Source organism: Haliotis rufescens, unplaced genomic scaffold (assembly GCF_023055435.1).
Source record: "Haliotis rufescens isolate VD_foot unplaced genomic scaffold, xgHalRufe1.0.p SCAF_50, whole genome shotgun sequence".
Classification (NCBI taxonomy): domain Eukaryota; kingdom Metazoa; phylum Mollusca; class Gastropoda; order Lepetellida; family Haliotidae; genus Haliotis; species Haliotis rufescens.
The window spans coordinates 3,041,680-3,061,943 of record NW_025964224.1 but is presented as its reverse complement, the minus strand read 5'-3'; the positions used below and the strand labels follow the sequence as shown (position 1 = coordinate 3,061,943).

Sequence of the window (20,264 nt, the reverse complement as noted above, 5' to 3'; positions counted from 1 at the left end):
GCCACACACATACGTGCATGCACATCGCTATATAAGTGCAATAATCTTGGACGCGACCCCATTTCACCTCACCTGTGATTATGGAAAGGGGTTTCGCGTCTTTTATTTTAGAACTCTTCAGAAATAGTGTCATTTGTTTTTTCAGATGTCCATGTAGACCCACTTGGACCTCAACATGAGTATGGAACTACAGTAAACTACGGTTATAACGAACTCAAAGGGACTGCTAATTTTAGTTCGGTATAACCGTAGTTCGTTATAAGTACATATACAGCATGACTACAGCAAGTGGTCGGGACCAAAAAGTAAGTTCGTTATATCCGTCAGTTCGTTATAACCCTGTTCGTTATAACCGTAGTTTACTGTATGTCTGGCTTGATAAAGTGTAACAAACACGTGTAACCATCCTCTGAATCGCAATAGATTTATCGGGGCGGGCGGCATGTATTGATAACACTGTTCAGCCTTCTGATTTCATCGCAAAGCTTCTGAACACATCTCTCCCTGCCTTTATCAATTTCCGTGGGCGACTTTAAAATTGGGAATGAAAATTCCCTTCGATTTTACAACAAAAATGTGTCGCAGCACATGCTGGATATCCTGAAAATGTGTTGTCAAAACAAGAAGTGTCGTGTCAAGAATAGTCGATGATGTTCCCAAACGATTAGGTCATACAAACATACATGTAGTGTCCTTCGTATGTGACACCAGGGAGTGTTATAAACAATTGACTAGTGACACCAGGGAGTGTTATAAGCTATTGACTAGTGACACCGGGAGTGTTATAAACTATTGACATGTAACACCAGGGAGTGTTATAAGCTATTGACTAGTGACACAAGGGAGTGTTATAAGCTATTGACATGTAACACCAGGGAGTGTTATAAGCTATTGACTAGTGACACCAGGGAGTGTTATAAGCTATTGACTAGTGACACCAGGGAGTGTTATAAGCTATTGACATGTAACACCAGGGAGTGTTATAAGCTATTGACTAGTGACACCAGGGAGTGTTATAAGCTATTGACATGTAACAACAGGGAGTGGTATATGCTATTGACTAGTGACACCCGGGAGTGTTATAAGCTATTGACATGTAACAACAGGGAGTGGTATAAGCTATTGACTAGTGACACCAGGGAGTGTTATAAGCTATTGACTAGTGACACCAGGGAGTGGTATAAGCTATTGACTAGTGACACCAGGGAGTGTTATAAGCTATTGACATGTAACAACAGGGAGTGTTATAAGCTATTGACTAGTGACACCAGGGAGTGTTATAAGCTATTGACATTTAACAACAGGGAGTGGTATAAGCTATTGACTAGTGACACCAGGGAGTGTTATAAGCTATTGACATGTAACAACAGGGAGTGGTATAAGCTATTGACTAGTGACACCAGGGAGTGTTATAAGCTATTGACATGTAACAACAGGGAGTGGTTTAAGCTATTGACTAGTGACACCAGGGAGTGTTATAAGGTATTGACATGTAACAACAGGGAGTGGTATAAGCTATTGACTAGTGACACCAGGGAGTGTTATAAGGTATTGACATGTAACAACAGGGAGTGGTATAAGCTATTGACTAGTGACACCAGGGAGAGTTATAAGGTATTGACATGTAACAACAGGGAGTGGTATAAGCTACTGACATGTAACAACAGGGAGCTATTTTAACTTATTGTTTGTAGGTGCTACCTTGTTTGGCGTCCTTTCCAAGGCCACTAGTTTATGCCTCATTGGTCACGGGAGTCTTCTTGATACATTGGTAAGTTTGAAATACAAGTCTCATTGATGTGTCACCTCTACCACGAATTACCAACAATACTCGTTGGTTGGTTAGTTGGTTGATTTGTTGTACAACACCGCACTCAGCAATATTCCAGCTGAATGACGACGGTCTGCAAATAATGGAGTCTGGACCAGACAATCCAGTGATTAACACCATGAGCATCGATCTATTGCAAATGGGATACGATGACATGCATCAACAAAGTCAGCCAGCCTGACCACCCGATCCATTGAGTCGCCTCTTACGACAAGTATGGGTTGTTGGGGACCTATAGTCTTACCCGACATCCCTACGGGTGTCCTGTACATCCAGTCAACAAGGTTTCAAAGTTATATTTTATGGATTAATAATAAACAAGTTTATCGTTATCCTTTTGGTTTATTATTTCAGAACTAAAACTGTACACATTCAGTGTATAAACATAAATAACAAAACACATGTTATGTAGATCTATCACAAGTATTTTAGATGTTATGTAGATCTATCACAAGTATTTTAGATCTTATGAACATTAAAATTGTCATGATCATAGCTATTAGTGGTACACAATATAGTACACTTGCACATATAACTATTTCCAAACATAAACGTCCATTTATATAATTGGCAATTTCTGTATCAGGTCAATATTGTACAGTAATAAATTAAATTTTCGTAATATGTTGTTATATTGTTAAAAACTCAATGTACACAGAAAATTAATCATGATTTTCAAGAGACGTAAATATGATGTCATAGACCATATGATATATACATATGTATGTTTTCAGGACGTTTTGATTGGAATCTGCTCCAACAGTGGAGGTAGCGGACCGGACCGGGGATCTTCAGATTGTACAGAGCATTTCACATGACGTCCAAATAAATACGTGAACAATACTTGCACATACAATTTCACAAGTATGGACAACGTATGTTGCAGGTATGCAGGTAATTAATCTCACTATGTAATATCACACTTTTGTTTTGAGGTGGTCCCTTATTAATAGTTTTTGCTTCAACATGTAACTGAATAGTTCCCCTGGCGTATATAGAATTTCAGGTGACAAAAAAACATCAATTAACCGTTACATATGTTTTACACCCTTGCTACCTGTATATCATGTTAAATTAATGAATATTTTTCTCCACTGGATTCATTGTATTAATGTCATCTATTTCTGAAATTTAATTTTGTTTTCAAGGCCTGTTGTATACATGACACTTTTTATGAATGGCATCTTCTTTCATTCTTTGTCACGACGTTTCAGAGCTACTTCTTGCTCCTTCATCAGGTGAATCAGAGATACTTCTGGCTCCTTCATCAGGTGAATCAGAGCTACTTCTTGCTCCTTCATCAGATGAATCAGAGCTACTTCTTGCTCCTTCATCAGGTGAATCAGAGCTACTTCTTGCTCCTTCATCAGGTGAATCAGAGATACTTCTTGCTCCTTCATCAGGTGAATCAGAGATACTTCTTGCTCCTTCATCAGGTGAATCAGAGTTACTTCTGGCTCCTTCATCAGGTGAATCAGAGATACTTCTTGCTCCTTCATCAGGTGAATCAGAGATACTTCTTGCTCCTTCATCTGGTGAATCAGAGCTACTTCTTGCTCCTTCATCAGGTGAATCAGAGCTACTTCTTGCTCCTTCATCAGGTGAATCAGAGTTACTTATTGCTCCTTCATCTGGTGAATCAGAGATACTTCTTGCTCCTTCATCTGGTGAATCAGAGATACTTCTTGCTCCTTCATCAGGTGAATCAGAGATACTTCTTGCTCCTTCATCAGGTGAATCAGAGATACTTCCTGCTCCTTCATCAGGTGAATCAGAGCTACTTCTTGCTCCTTCATCAGGTGAATCAGAGATACTTCTTGCTCCTTCATCTGGTGAATCAGAGATACTTCTTGCTCCTTCATCAGGTGAATCAGAGATACTTCTTGCTCCTTCATCAGGTGAATCAGAGATACTTCTTGCTCCTTCATCTGGTGAATCAGAGATACTTCTTGCTCCTTCATCAGGTGAATCAGAGATACTTCTGGCTCCTTCATCAGGTGAATCAGAGCTACTTCTTGCTCCTTCATCTGGTGAATCAGAGCTACTTCTTGCTCCTTCATCAGGTGAATCAGAGCTACTTCTTGCTCCTTCATCTGGTGAATCAGAGATACTTCCTGCTCCTTCATCAGGTGAATCAGAGATACTTCCTGCTCCTTCATCTGGTGAATCAGAGATACTTCTTGCTCCTTCATCAGGTGAATCAGAGATACTTCTTGCTCCTTCATCAGGTGAATCAGAGATACTTCCTGCTCCTTCATCTGGTGAATCAGAGCTACTTCTTGCTCCTTCATCAGGTGAATCAGAGCTACTTCTTGCTCCTTCATCAGGTGAATCAGAGATACTTCCTGCTCCTTCATCAGGTGAATCAGAGTTACTTCTGGCTCCTTCATCAGGTGAATCAGAGATACTTCTTGCTCCTTCATCTGGTGAATCAGAGATACTTCTTGCTCCTTCATCAGGTGAATCAGAGTTACTTCTTGCTCCTTCATCAGGTGAATCAGAGTTACTTCTGGCTCCTTCATCAGGTGAATCAGAGATACTTCTTCCTCCTTCATCAGATGAATCAGAGTTACTTCTTGCTCCTGCATCAGGTGAATCAGAGATACTTCTGGCTCCTTCATCAGGTGAATCAGAGATACTTCTGGCTCCTTCATCAGATGAATCAGAGTTACTTCTTGCTCCTGCATCAGGTGAATCAGAGATACTTCTGGCTCCTTCATCAGGTGAATCAGAGATACTTCCTGCTCCTTCATCAGTTGAATCAGAGATACTTCTTGCTCCTTCATCAGGTGAATCAGAGTTACTTCTTCCTCCTTCATCAGGTGAATCAGAGTTACTTCTGGCTCCTTCATCAGGTGAATCAGAGCTTCTTCTTGCTCCTTCATCTGGTGAATCGTTCATTTGATGAAGGAGCAAGAAGTAGCTCTGAAACGTCGTGACAAAGAATGAAAGAAGTTGCTATCCATACAAAGTGTCATGTATTCAGGTTCATCTTGCTTCTAAATGCCTGTTAGAGACTCTAGGTGTGTTGTAGTTTCCTCTGTTGTCATATCCATCATTTCATTAGTCCAGCAGCGTATAAGAATGTATCTGCTTCTCGGGGCGTGTTACATGTTACTGATTTACAATTTCAGACTGTCAGTCGTGACATGGAATGTGGTATAAGGGTCACATGCCGTACACATCAGCAGTTGTGGATAACAAAACAAAATACAACTTGTAACAAAAACAGTAACGGGCATACCAAGCATCCATATCATTTGATGTTTTGTGGTCCACTTCCAACTAAATGTTAAAAGTAAATGTTCTTGTTATAATTCTTTGTTTTTTCAAACGATCTTTCAAATTTCTTTTTTAACGAATACAAACCATAAAAGGTAAGCCACAATGACACGAATTGTTAAATCGTGCTCGGTTTTCCATACAATATTGCCTCAGATGGAGCATTAAGAGTTTCATTAAGGACCATATTGCGACAAAAAGAACGAAATGCGTAACTATATATATATATATGTATATATATTCATAAAAATAACATTGGTATAAATGATGAATGCATTATGAGACTTGGTAATACATTTGTAATAATATGGTACACATACGTGAAATGGTATGTTATAGGTTTCTTCATAAACAAAAACTGGTGACCAGAATCGAACAGAGATCATTGTTATCGTAGTTCAACACGTCTTGTCTCGTCATGTCACGTCATACCATGTCGTATTTTCAGTTTTAACCATGCCATATAACGTCATCACGTGACGTCTTCTGTCAATCACGTCACATAACGTCATTTGCCTCACCACGTACATGACGCCACGTCACTTTGTATCACTTAACGTCTCCTGGGCACAAAAATACGTAATACACCTTCACGTTACATTATGTCATATACTGGTCACGTAACGTCACATGTCCCCGCATCATCACGAAACGTCTCCTCGTGACTTAACGTCACAATGTCATCCTCACATACGTCACGTCGCCGTGCATGATGTCAGACACTCTGTATCGCTATATCCTGTATTGTCACAAGACTTAACCCACATCGCGCCTTTCGTTTCAACTCTCCCAATAATCAACCAATGGTCAAACTTAATTCACCAATATAATACAAATATAGATGTAATATGTTATATATCAAAAGAAGCTCTTTGCAAACACAAAAACACAAATAATATGATTATAGATGAAAACATTGCTTGCATGTTGAAAACCCTCTTTACTGATTGCCAGATCTAGAAGAAAAAGTTTCAATCTAAAACAGCGACACAGCACATGTATACAGATAATGCCATATGGTAGACGAAGCACCATATATAAGGTCAGGTGACTGAAACCTGTAAGCACCCATAACGAGGTTTGATTCATACGATAAAGAGGATGCAAGTCTCTACGGCCTTTCTGGTTCAGGGCTTCACATTGTTATTAGCATCCTGTGCCAAATTGGACAATCGCCTGTTAAATTAGCGTGACCAGTCTGGATCGAGATTGAACAAGAGCCCACACCAGAGGAGAAAGGTTCTTTTGGTACGTCCTGTTCCAGAACCGCTTAGGTTGGAGATTCGCCCAGGCCTAAATATTTCTTAACTGAATTTATTTGATTTCACGTATTTCGACATGTAACCATGCATCCACAAATCAACCCCTGGCAACAATTTTATATTACTTAAACCTTTCATGAAGAATTTACCCCACTTAAGGTCAAAAGGTATGTCCATGGTGTTAAAATTGGTAATATATCGATTATCTTATTTCAATCGTGTGTAATGCCTTTAATCTGAAACATACATATACTGATCGAAAGAAGTAAGGGAACGGCTCAAAATCAAATCATTTAGAACTGAAAAATGAATATTTTAAATAGTGATCTTTTATGTTGTGAAGGTTTTTTAACATATTTACATATTCATTGATATTTTTATACCTTCCCTTACTTATTTCCAACAATATATTATGAAATCATTGCTGCTGCCGCTGTTCTCAGTCCTTGAGTCCATTCCTCTCGATGTAAAGTCCGGACACGTGGTTATTGTTTACGTTAGGCATCGGTTCTGTTTTGATGTTCACTTTTTGATCTGACCACGCCACACTGGTGCAGGCGCCTTGTGTGGTCAGCTGGATGCTCGTCGTACTCCTCTCCTTCCGGTCCATATCCAGGGTTGTCTCCATCAGCACCTGGAGAACAGGAAGATGGAGGTGTTGATGAGACAGTTGCATGGGGCAGGAAATACGTACAGGAGTCTCATAGTTGAACAGGTTAATCCAAGGGTGATACAGCAAATATGATAATAAACGCGTATCTTCTATCTGGTCGGTTCTTGTAATGAACAGCTGCTTTATCATTTGTACTTTTAATGTAAAAAATAACATACTGAAAAAACTAAGTGTTGCCACTCATAAACGGATGAACTATGTCTTGAAATAAATATTTAATTCCAAACATTTTCTTCGATGTCGCCGTGGTTGAAGACTACATTCGTTAGCCTTCAGTGAAAATTGTATGGGTTCGAATCACGCTGTCAAATCACGATTTTCCAGAAAAAGAAGTTCTGTCATTGCCATTTGGTTAATTCCTAACAATTCAGTTACTTACAGCCCGGTCACACACAAAGAAGCCTTGATTTAATTATTCAATTAATGGAGGTGAAAGAAGAGCAGAAATACGCTGACCCGTTCCAACGTATGATCGACTTACAGGAAGAAGAGGGAAACGGGAAACGTTTTATCTTGGCTATGATAGCGTCGAACAAGGGAGGGAAAAGCAAGGGACGTTTAAACGTAATAACGGTAGCTACAGCGTTCCATCAGCGTCTCAACGGGTACAACGTGAAACGGTAAAATGTGATGAGGGTAGCTACAGCGTTCCAAATCAGGACCACAATGGACAGCTAAAGAGGTCGACATCAGGATCTCAACGGATTAAAGAAGAAACGTTTTAACGTAATAAAACGGTAGCTACAGCGTTCCATATCAGGGTCTCAACGGGTACATGATGAGACGTTAACTCGTGATGAGGATAGCTACAGCGTTCCACATCAGGATCTTAAGGGATGCAAGAAATGTTTAGACGGGCGTGTGGTAGCCGTAGCGTCGGACGAGATTGTTAAAAATGTCAGTTTTGGTATTAAATAGCAGCGTTTGAGATCAGAACATCGCCATTTTGATATAGCCTATTGTTGCCCTGTTTGTGTGAAAATATAACACGTTTGTATTTCAAACCCGTATAATATGCTCGGCAATGTACATACCACCTGTGTAAAGAATACTTAATGAATATAGTCTGATTTCATCGACGTTCCAACTACGTATACGTATAAAGATGGCCATATTGACAAAGACTCTCCACGTGACAAAACATTCAAATCATTATAATCTCACATCTACTCTTCATCATACATGTCATATTTCAGAAAGCCGATTAACATTTTCAACCTGTTCATGTCAATGATGGTGTCAATGTGTTGTTGGGATGGACAATCCTTATCAGGAGCGCAGCTGGCTGTTGGCGTTGTCGATGGTCTGATCTAAACTAGGACTAGTTCCAAACCTCACATAGAAGGAATTGCGAAGTAGCAAAACAATTTGTTCAAATAATTTAAGCGTTTGTGGATATACCTCCATGACATCGTGTAATGAACATAACAAAAGATTTCACAATTACGCAATTCTTTCTCTTTGAAGCTTAGAACTTATCTATCAACCGTGGTATGAGACTAGATTGATCATTTTCATCTTAATGTGTATGTGAAACGAAACGTTCCCTAAACAGGTTCTGTTCGCCGTCGGGGATCTCGTGCGTCATAATATGGTGACAAACTCACGTTTACCACTTAGGGGTAACCGTCCATCATAAAGCTGACAAACCAAGGATCGCGATAAGGGCGAATATGTAATTCGAACCCACAATCAGCGGATCCTGGTATCACTTATGAACAAGTGGATTCGAACCAACAATCATAAGTTCCTGGCGTGCCAAAGGGACGCAACTCAGCACACGAATTGCGGCACATGAGACTACTGGGCCTCCCGTGCCCCGATCCGCCTTCTTTTTTGACGGTGTCAAGGGACAACATAACGGATGCCTTTAAGTTATTATATGCATTATCAAAACTAGACCCCTGAAGATCCGGGGTAGAATAGGTCATCAGCAACCCATGTTTGCCGTAAAAGGCGACTGTGCTTGTCGTATGAGGTGACTAACGGGATAGGGTGGTCAGGCTCGCTGACTTGGTAGAAGCATGTCATCGATCCCATTGCGTCGATCGATACTCATGATATCAATCACTTGATTGTCTGGTCCAGACTCGATTATTTACAGACCGCTGTCATATAGCTGTAATATTGCTGAGTTCGGCGTTAAACAACAAACCAACATCACCAACAACCAACAAAACTAGCAAGAGAATACTTTAACTCACTGACCTGCACTAGAGACATTTCCTCCTCATCCAGTATCCCCCCGGACTCCAGGGACAGGAAGGCGTTGTGGAAGTCATCCAGCAACACCAGGTACGCCACTTTGTCGTCCGACTTCTTCTTGAAGTACACCGGTAGTTTGCCTTTAGGAACAGACAACTTGGTCCGGATTTCGAAATCTATCACTTGGCATTCTTCACGTGCCAGAAGCTCGGCGCTGGCCTTCCATGACGGTCCGATCTCGATCTGAGAATTCACCTCCCACGGGATGACCTCCTTGAACACCTCTCCCTTCATCTTGCTCACGTTCATCGTGTTGTCTCTGCCGGCACGGAACTTGACGAAATTTGTCGGAAGGTTTACGTCGATGTTGACGTTTCTGTCGATGGTGTAACAATTCTGAAGCTCCACTGCAATCCATGTCGTCGTCTCCCGCTTCCCGCGGAATGAATGCACCTGCTTGGTCTCCGACTTATTCTCGTACTCGCAGCCGTACAGGGAGACCCATCGAGACCCGGTCGTGATCTCACCCCACGCAGTCTCCACGCAGTTGTTTGTGGGGCGGAGTGAGAACTTCATAATGTTGTGTTCAATGTTAAGAGACTTCCAGTCAATCACGGCATAGTAATCCCCGGGGTCAATAAAGAGACGTTTCACGAAATTGATACTTTTCTCCAATTTGCGCCAGGCATACTGTCCCAATACGGTGTCAAGCTCCAGAATTTTCGACGCCATCTTGGATTTCTGACCAATTCACATTTATTCGACCCTGCAACAAAATATATACACCATCGATCACAGTCGCAAGAGAAAAATATCAATTCTTACCCTAAACGTTTGCTTTAATAATTGATACACAAAACACGTATTAGGGGTAAATATGTTCATCCATTGAACCATACTTCACACTGCCAACTGTAAATCGTCAGTATGCCAGGCAATTGCCAATCCTGACTATGAAAAAGATGGCTTACCCACCACAGATAAGAGCAGATAAGTATCGGATCGCACAGTTGGTGTATCGTCCCAGCCATATATGTGCCTGTGCGCGTGCGTGTGCGTGTACGTGTGCGTGTGTGAATATAACCGCACTGTCCTGGAAAGAATCAATCATTTCACCCCGACACCTGCGACAATATATATGTAAAACAACAAGAATGATTGCTCACCTTCCGGCAGGTTTAATTCACATCGTTCAAATACCACATTGTGCATCTGCGTCGTATTGGGTGCAGCAAGGGACACTTTATAGACTCCCTGGTGTAGTAAGTGCGAAGTAAGTGCTTACCACCCAGGTTACAAAGAGACAAGGCCCCGTCACATATAGAGCACAGTACGTCTAGGCCGGGGCTGGAGCATGCCACCAGATTGTTGAGTATCGTACATTTCATGGATTTGAAAATCTCTTCAGTAAGCCTTTTTCTCGGTTGTAATGAGCTTCCTGATAGGATATGTCGACTATAAATCACTGTAATTGACACTCTGGTTCAAGTTGATCAATTGAGTTCGACACTCTTCAGGGTCAAAACTAGATATGAGTCCCTACTGTCTTAACTGGCAACTTTTGTTTATTTACGCGTCATGTTGATTCTACAATAACTACTGCTGCTGTTGCTACTACTACTACTACAACTACAACTACTGCTACCATTGCTGCTCCTGCTACTGTAGCTACTCCAGATACACATGTTGCGTCTATGAAGTCCCTACTGTCTTAACTGGCAACTTTTGTTTATTTAGGCGTCATGTTGATTCTACAATAACTAGTCCTGCTGTTGCTACTACTACAACTACAACTACAACTACTACTACTGCTACCATTGCTGCTGCTGCTACTGTAGCTACTACGTATACAGATACACATGTTGCGTCTATGAAGTCCCTACTGTCTTAACTGGCAACTTTTGTTTATTTACGCGTCATGTTGATTCTACAGTAACTAGTCCTGCTGTTGATACTTCTACTACTACAACTACTACTACTGCTACTATTGCTGCTGCTGCTGCTGCTGCTACTTCTTCTACTACTACTACTACTACTACTACTACTACTACTGTAGCTACAACAGATACACATGCTGCTTCTCTAGTAACTAATACTGCTCTGCTGCTGTGACAACTACTACTTCCGCTACTGCAGCAACTACACTTACTATTGTTACTACTGCTATACTAATGATTATTACAGCTACTGCAACTACTACTGACACAAATGCTGCTTCTACTACATCTACTGCTACGGCAACTACAGCTACCAGTACAACTACTAACAATGCAGCATCTACCACGTCCACCGCAGTAGCCACTGTTACCACAGTAACAGCGTCGACATATGTAACCAACACAACTGATAGGAAAATTCAATAAAAAATATCAAATCATATGATTTTTTAAATATTACTTTCACAAAAGGCAAATAACTCGACATGGAGGTCACATCTGTCCACGGGAGCCACGTGATGAAAGCAGCACGGTTGCAATATGACCGGAGCATCCGCTGTAGTTAATAAACAGCATCGTCAACATCTACAGTACTCCTGCATCCTGTCACAACAGCTGATTCAGCATACAACACGAGGTTAAAGCTCCACGCTACACACCATGGTGAAAGTGTGTTTCACTGTCCATGAAACATCTGTTGCCGGTTTAATATTCAGATCCTGAAATAGCACTCGTGATACGTCTGAAGTATTACACACGTGGTATTACAACCCCTTCATACAGCCATTGATTCATGACATGGATTCGTCACCCTTTCAAAAATGTTCATATACTCCTATAGCCCGATGACATTTTACTTCGTTATAACCGTAGTTCGTTATAAGCATATATACAGCAAATGGCCGGGGCCACAAAACCAGTTCGTTATATCCGACAGTTTGTTATAAGCGTGTTCGTTATAAACGTAAATAAACAAAACATATATGTGTATGATAAATTTACGAAACGAGTGTTCGAATTATTGTCTAAATTTATCCTGAGCCAGCGCGAGAGTGAGTGAGTTGGGTTTAACGCCGCTTTGAACAATATTCCACTTATATCAAGGCGTGTCAGCTTAATGTGATGCAGGTCTCAGACGTTTACCACTTCGGTGAAACCCACGAGCACGGGTATGGTGCTGACAAACCTAAACGGCGCAAATCAGGACTCGAACCCACGTAGCTTCCTGGCGTGTCAAAGGGACATAACCCTGCTGAACCAGAATTCTTGACATGATGTTCATGAAATCGCTGTGACGTCATCATATTATGTTACGTCATTACACATTGATGTCTGAATGTCGTCAGCAGCCATGACTTAGTTGGTTGGTTGGTTGTTTTACGCCGCACTCAGCAATATTCCAGCTATATGACGGCGGTCTGTAAATAATCGAGTCTGGACCAGACAATCCAGTGATTAGTATCATGAGCATCGATCCACGCAATTGGGATCGATGACATTCATCAACCAAGTCAGCGAGCCTGACCACCCGATCCCGTTAGTCGCCTCTTACGACAAGCATAGTCGCCTTTTACGGCAAGCGTGGGTTACTGAAGACCTATTCTACCCCGGAATTTCACAGGGCCAGCTACCATGAACAATGTGGACAATAAAGGACAAGGAGTTTATGAACAATCCACAACAACACACTCCCACATCTTACATTTAACACTACGATGCTTGTAAGTCGATTTGGTTTTGTGGATACAAGAAATGGGCTTCACAAATTGTAACCTTGTGGAGAATCGAACCCGCGCCTTCGGCGTGACGAGCGAATGCTTAGTCCACCAGGCTACCCCACCTTTCAACAGCATGTAATACAAAACATGTAATATTAAAATGCACACTACATATACACACTAAAATGCACACTACATATACACACTAAAATGCACACTACGTGTACGCACTAAAATGCACACTACATACACACTAAAATGCACACTAAATATACACACTAAAATGCACACTACGTGTACGCACTAAAATTCACTCTACATATACGCACTAAAATGCACACTACATATACACACTAAAATGCACACTACATATACACACTAAAATGCACACAACATATACACACTAAAATGCACACTACATACACACTAAAATGCACACTACGTGTAAGCACTAAAATGCACACTTCATATACACACTAAAATGCACACTACGTGTATACTATGAACAGATTAATTAAAACTTCATTGAAAGCGGCACCTCTTACAACATGATTTCATTCAGCGCTGAAGCAGCATTGGGGTCAATACTGACAATAGTGTAACAGGATCTGGATCCCAGCACGAACTGCGAATATCTCCCATACACACTGACATTTACACGTATGGAATGTCAATGATACGACTAATTATAGGCTTGTGTTAAGTACTTGGTAACAATCAACGGACAATAAAACGTCTAGGCTCTTATAATGACGTTAGTAAACACTAAATTAAGCATTACACACAGCATACATGGAGCCACGGAGATTGCTTAAATTGTTTGGGTATTTTTAGTTAGCAATATTCTAGCCAGATCATGCCGACCAGTAAATAATCGAGTCTGGTCAGACAAAACCGTTGTTACCATTATGTGTAACGTTACACGTAGACTAAAAAAAGCCTCTGAAAAAATATATGTTTGAAAGAAACAAATAAAATTAAATTGAAGATTACCCCAGTGAGATGGGAGATTCCTGAACCTGAGGCAAATCGAATGCAATACTACAGCTATCTCTCCAGGAGATGCTGGTGACACGGGCCGACGTTCACCTAGAGTGTGTGTGTGTGTGTGTGTGTGTGTGTGTGTGTGTGTGTGTGTGTGTGTGTGTGTGTGTGTGTGTGTGTGTGTGTGTGTGTGTGTGTGTTAAATAAATGTTGCAATAAAAATGTGTTTTTGTTTTACTTTTGTACACCCCTAATAGGGGTTGATCAACATGCCTACTTTTTCTAACAAGTCACTCATCCCTGTGCGTGCGTGTGTGCGTGCGTGCGTGTGTGTGTGTGTGTTACATAAATGATGCAATAAAAAATGTGTTTTTGTTTTACTTTTGTACACCCCTAAAATGGGTGGATCAACATGCCTACTTTTCTAACAAGTCACTCATCCCTGACTATGTCTGGGTTGTCTAATTGCTACTGTTTACCTGTTTTTAAAATTAGACGGAGCAGGTTAATACCAATCTAGACTTGCTTCATCTAAGGTTTTTTGCATTACAGAAAGGGCTGGTCGGAAGGGAGCATAATGTGGTTCAGGGACTGACACACAGACCACGTCCCACGCCGGGGCAAAATGACGCAACAAGATAAAAAGAATATATCGGAAAATTGAGCGGTTTCATTGTTACATATGCAAATACAAAAATGCATCTGACAGTAACATGGACACTTGCTTTTGAGGAAATAGATAAATCAACCACAAATCTATTTTATGGATAGTTGTTACACATATCCAAAAATATGACAGAAAAAACAAAGTAAAAGATGTGAATAGTGATTAATCACAGCTTTAACATATGGCGGCCTCCAGTGTGAATTGAGTGAGTGAGTATTGTTACAATATTCCAGCAATATCACGGCGGGGGACACTAAAAATGGCCTTCACACATTGTACCCGGGTCTTCGGCGTGACGAGCGAACGCTTTAACCACAAGGCTACCCAACCGCCATCCAGGGTGAAGGTCAACGTCATTGTATACGCTCGCTGCACGTGAGGATAATGTTAACACAAAGCAGCAGCCAGAGAGCATTCATTCTCTTTGTGTTTCAGGAAAGTGTCCAGAAACAGGCTTCAAATAGTGTCTACATCTGGGGGAATCGAAACCGGTTCCTCGGCCTACTGAGCCAAAAATATTTGAATAACCCGCTGCTCACCCGTTTTGAAAAAAAGAAACCTGTTTGACTGGCTTGTTGATTGTTCAACAATTGATCAGAACCGTCCTCCCGCCCCCTGAGTGTTAACCATGCTTGATGCGTTCCTCGCTGACAGGCATGTCTATAACTGTGAAGACTTCCATAAAATGATAAGATGATGCGACGTGAAGCCTAACAATAGTGAATGAGACTTGTGTTTTAGAGCGAGAAATGAAGAATAGGGATCCATTGAAATATTCAATATTCAAAGAGAACGATACACATTAACATTGGAATATTCAAAAAAGACGATGCAAGTTAACATACTGTGATTTACACAAATTTGTAACTGTACGCTTGAGTGTTCTAACATGTATGCCAGTACTCATAGTCAGTGTATATCGACCGAACATGTCACAACATTAATTTGTTATTTATAATCATTTTGCCATGTCGTTGACGATTCGTCAAACATTGATGCAAATTATATAGCCATCCGACTCAAGCTATAATTAAATAATAACATTGTTTATGAAATAATTAGCGAACATTTATATTATATTTATGTGAATCTGGTGGACCATCGGTGTTATCTCACTTTTATATGCATTGTCAAGCAAAGGTGTCAGGAATATTTTTTATCCCTGAACATCTGTTACACGTGCACGTGCTTGACAACAAGTCAGCCAAACTATCCGCTGACGCTCCATCTCTGCGACTCTGCGACCACGGAGTTCTGGGATATGAAACGAGCTCCTCGGTGTATATTACGTTTATGTCCTGAGTGGAATAACTTGGATCTGTCCAGAGCTTTGGTCATTTTTTCCAGCCGATCAAGAGATTCCACGTGAGATTATATTTACATCTGTCTGGACCAAAAAAACTGAATTTCATATGAAACGTATATGTAATTTATGATACATTTTTTGTATCTACGCAGAAACATTAGTTCAGAGTTTTGTTTCAATGAATAAACCTAAATTATGACGTTTCCGTTCTTAAATGAATGAGTGAATAAATGAATCGATCAATGAAAAGTAGAGCCAGAAAGGTCACAGTTGGCGTCTCAGCCAATCAAATTCCGTGGATGTGATATGCAATTTGTGAAAGATGAAAGCAGATACCATCTGAAGTTTACTGAGAAAACAGTATGTGAAATGCTGGACTGTCTCATTGATAACATCTACGGGGGTAAGCCATTTAGGCAGGAGTAGGCATCCCCATGGGCAGCGATTTTGCCCCCCTTCTTGCTGATCTGTTCCTTTATGTTTATGAATCTGAATTTCTGCTTGGATTGGCAAAGTCCAAAAAAGGTAATTTGGCCAAGAAGTTTAACTTACCCTTCAGGTATATCGATGATCTGATATCGTTAAAAAACAATCAAATAGCCAATTCCCTTCCACTGATTCACCCACGAGAACTAGAAATAAAGGAGACAAGTGATACCGCCTCATCTGTTTCATATTTAGATCTATGCATAAAGATTCAGAGTGACAAAACACTCTCCACAAGACTGTATGACAAGAGGGATGACTTCAACTTTACAATAGTCAACTTTCCCTTCATGTCGATCAATATTCCAGCAGCTCCAGCCTTTAGTGTTTACATTTCACAACTTTTGAGATACAATCGAGCATGCTCTTTCTACCAAGATTTCAAAGAGCGTCACATGGCTCAGAAGTTTTTTGATCAAGGCTACAACATTCAAGGCCTCAGTAAAGCTTTCAATAACTTTTATTTTAGACATCTGGAGGGCATTTCCAAATTTGATGCATCAGTGACACAAATGATGTCCGATGCAATTCCCTATTTTGACTTGTACCATATGTTCCCATGTTTTTCAGGTGAACAAGTGACTGACCTTTGCATGCATTTGTGACGAGTGCCACGGGTGGGGCAGGATACGCTGACCATTTCGCGAACACCTAGTATCATGACTATATATCTGATAGTGATTCATAAACACATGCTCATGATATAGTCGGAATCGTACAATCGACTCTGCTTTATGCAGAGATTTCTATTGGATATGGAAAGGGTGGTGTTGCTTTAATTAATTATTTATGAAACCTGTTTACGTAGTACACTATTTTATAAGGACACCTTGGACACACTGGATACATAAAAAATATGGCGTCACTTAACAATGCATTGACGTCATCAACAATGACGTCATGGGTTGCCACTATAAGCAAGAGGCGAATGATGAGTTATTGTCACATGTTGCTGACATAAAGTATTTCATAAAAATAATGAGGGACTATTTGTTATGTCTAAAAGTGGTCACGGTTAAGATGTGATTAACGGGGTTAACAAATATGGCAGTATGCATATTTCTTTAGACCATGCATCAAATGTTGGCTGGCTGTCCACACAAATCTTTAGGATGCAGCATGTTTGATACAAATGACATTTGTATGTGCAATTGTCAACACTCGATTACCTATTTACAAGCACGTCTTATCGACTAGTCCGTGATATGGGAGTAGCGGCCATTAATTTCCGAGTCCCGTGATAGGATTCGAACCACGGACTTTCTAATCCGAGGCCGGACGCCATGTCCACACGACCAAAGAGGTTAACCCCGTCAGCAAGCTGACAAAGTAAGGATGTCATGCGTGGGATGACGGGGGTGGCGGGGGTGGAGGGGGTGGAGGGGTGGGTGTTAGAGGGGAAGGGTGGGATGGTGGGTGCTTTAAGACATGGTCAGTTATGAAAGGGGTTTAGGGTGGCCACGTTATGATAGACACAAGAATGATACATAAGAATAAGACTATACTCTCTGGTAGGCGTGTTACACAAGCTGTTGAGATCAGACAGGCTGTGTTTCCGGATGACAGACTAGGCTGTATACAGCATAGAGATTTAAAGGATGGAGAGTACATGCATCGTGTCACGCATCCCGGGCAGTATGTAGGCTGGAGGAACCTATTTTCTACACTTGTTCATAAGTCAACGTTAACATCTAAACCGGCTGTTATATGAAGAGACGCAACCCAGACCGAGCCTCAAGCATGAATAAACTGATGAAAATGACAGAAAGATTCAAATAGAATGATGTTTGGTGATTTTAGCTAATTATTTGAAGGTATTGTTTTGCCTATAAGATTTACTAATACCAGCTACATAACAATGTTCTCCATAGTTATTAAACAGCTGTTTGATAAAGATACCAACGCCTGTATCGAAACATTTCATTGAAAATATAAAGACGTTGAAATCTGTACGTCAACACTGACATACTACAGCTTGTAAATGTCGCTTACGAGATGAATAAAAATGATGAATATGAAAAATGAACATTCTCACAGAAATTGATACCTATAGAATTCAGTGTCAAAGAGGACGGATGATTTTCACACGCAATCGAATGTAATGTGCTTCAACATGGCTACCATATGCTGAAAATTACCATAAATTACCATTTGTATTATCGTTTATCACAAGATATCTGGAAAATATATCAACTGTAACTGAAATACGATACATGTCTACAGTGTAGGCGGTAGAATTATCATTCGCGTAAATTGTGAACTGGAACGCTATATTATCCTGCACATGTTGCAAGACATAAACTGTTGTAATTGACCAGTCGATCCGGTGATCAGGATAGTCTTAATGTCAATGTTCATTCGTTGACACGAGGTTCAGAGACAGCGTTGACATTTCCACCGACAACATCGCACACGACTGCTGCCACTTTCAGTTCGAGACGGATACTGATTCAAGAGCATCCCGTTATGTACATGGTGTATATGCATAGATACTAGTATACAGATACATACATACATACAAACATACATATGCTTACACATCATGTGATAAACATATATTCAATAAGCTAAATGTTACTTCATAATGAAGCATCCTGCTGGTAACAGTGCTATTAGTATATAATACATCAGTGCATGTATATTACGACAGCTATATATACCATGTATACACACATATGTTGGTCCCTGTATGGTGACAAAATGGACCTCACCTGTTGGGAGCCTGCCTGATCGATCTAGCGGATGACCCTTAATCCAAGTCGGTGTTCAGTCCACTGGCAACACATGCAGTAAGAACACCACACTCCCGAAAGACGCTGCTTCAAAATCGCGATCAATTATTTGGATTTGTGCGCATGCGCGTCATCTATGTCGGCTCAGCGGGATTTAATACCTACGTTTATATACATCTGGTGTATAGGATGAAAGTTATAGTTTGTTTCAGTGTTAGAAAGTGCTCTATGGTCTGTTGACAGGCAAGTTTTAAAAAATCGATATGGTGTATGGCAGGGATATGTTTTACTACTAGGCCCTTTGAGGCGAAGCGAATGAAAGGATGGAGCCCGTGTACAACACTAGAATGCCTTTGTTCTGTAAAGTAACATAACTGTAAACGTTAATTAGCGAATTAAGATATTAGTAACGGGGTCAATTGTTGATTTGACAAGCACTTAACGTATGTGAAAATACCAGCCAAGAGACTTCCTGCCAGTCTTACGTTACACATCACACATATATTTATTCGTATTTTAAGGATCTTTCATTTTTTAATGTAAGTTTGAAATATCCTAATACTTTATCCTCCAGCATAGTCATCTCGGAGTAGTTCGGTACATAAACTTACATATTTTTATCTTTTCAAATGAACGTCCGAAGAAATACTGGTCTTTCAAGTTAGTAAGCGATTGTGGAACAATTAAAGGGAAACGTGTTGGACGGGGTTACGGTAGGCGCGGAGTATTGTACCCCTCCGGCAATTAACCAACACCCGGAGGGTGTTTAGTAAAAGGAGGATTTGAAGAACAATTGCAAATACATGTATAACCTGATCGGCTTTGTGGTGAGTGGTTTATTGTTTCAGTTTCGTCACAGCTTGACAACGTCAACCAAAGTTGTGCAGTTCTTGGACATTTACGACTTTTATGAAACCAAACAGCGCGGGTATACGTGTGTTCCACTGGTGTCTCCCACTTTCCTAACATCGGTATATTCTGTATTCTGTATATTCCAAAAAAATACTACTTGTGGCAAAATATTTTAAAACTCTAAAGAACTGTATCACCCAATTGGCGAAATGATATCAGAAATGTGTCCCGGTGATATATTGTATGTCTATGTAAGTTAATTAGAAAGAACCGTTGACCCTGTCACTCGTCATGTTCATATCTTTTTGTATTTTCACACATCTCTCTCT

General features: G+C 40.5%; 2 protein-coding genes across 2 annotated transcripts; both read right to left on the bottom strand.

Annotated features, from left to right (window-relative positions):
• Positions 1-3,447: 3,447 nt before the first annotated feature.
• LOC125374029 (involucrin-like) lies at positions 3,448-4,716 on the bottom strand. Its single transcript, XM_048384722.1, has 4 exons — positions 4,339-4,716; positions 4,174-4,254; positions 3,910-3,990; positions 3,448-3,495 (listed from the first exon to the last, which is right to left on the bottom strand). Exons 1-4 carry the CDS (start codon positions 4,714-4,716, stop codon positions 3,448-3,450), a joined length of 588 nt encoding a protein of 195 aa, XP_048240679.1.
• A 617-nt stretch (positions 4,717-5,333) lies between these two features.
• LOC124120952 lies at positions 5,334-19,220 on the bottom strand. The gene is made up of 3 exons (XM_046483874.2): positions 19,063-19,220; positions 9,257-10,019; positions 5,334-7,009 (listed from the first exon to the last, which is right to left on the bottom strand). The coding sequence occupies exons 2-3, from the start codon at positions 9,983-9,985 to the stop codon at positions 6,815-6,817; spliced, it is 924 nt and encodes a 307-aa protein (XP_046339830.1). The 5' UTR covers positions 9,986-10,019; positions 19,063-19,220; the 3' UTR covers positions 5,334-6,814.
• Positions 19,221-20,264: the final 1,044 nt, after the last annotated feature.

What these genes read in the sequence shown, in the direction of transcription:
- LOC125374029 (XM_048384722.1), bottom strand. Translation starts at nt 4,716, where the DNA reads ATGAAGGAGCAAGAAGAAGCTCTGATTCACCTGATGAAGGAGCCAGAA. An exon ending in ACCTGATGAAGGAGCAGGAA is followed by an intron (nt 3,991 to 4,173) that starts GTATCTCTGATT and finishes CTGATTCACCAG; the next exon opens with ATGAAGGAGCAGGAAGTATC. An exon ending in ACCAGATGAAGGAGCAAGAA is followed by an intron (nt 3,496 to 3,909) that starts GTAGCTCTGATT and finishes CTGATTCACCAG; the next exon opens with ATGAAGGAGCAAGAAGTATC.
- LOC124120952 (XM_046483874.2), bottom strand. Translation starts at nt 9,985, where the DNA reads ATGGCGTCGAAAATTCTGGAGCTTGACACCGTATTGGGACAGTATGCC. An exon ending in AGGAAATGTCTCTAGTGCAG is followed by an intron (nt 7,010 to 9,256) that starts GTCAGTGAGTTA and finishes CCTGTTCTCCAG; the next exon opens with GTGCTGATGGAGACAACCCT.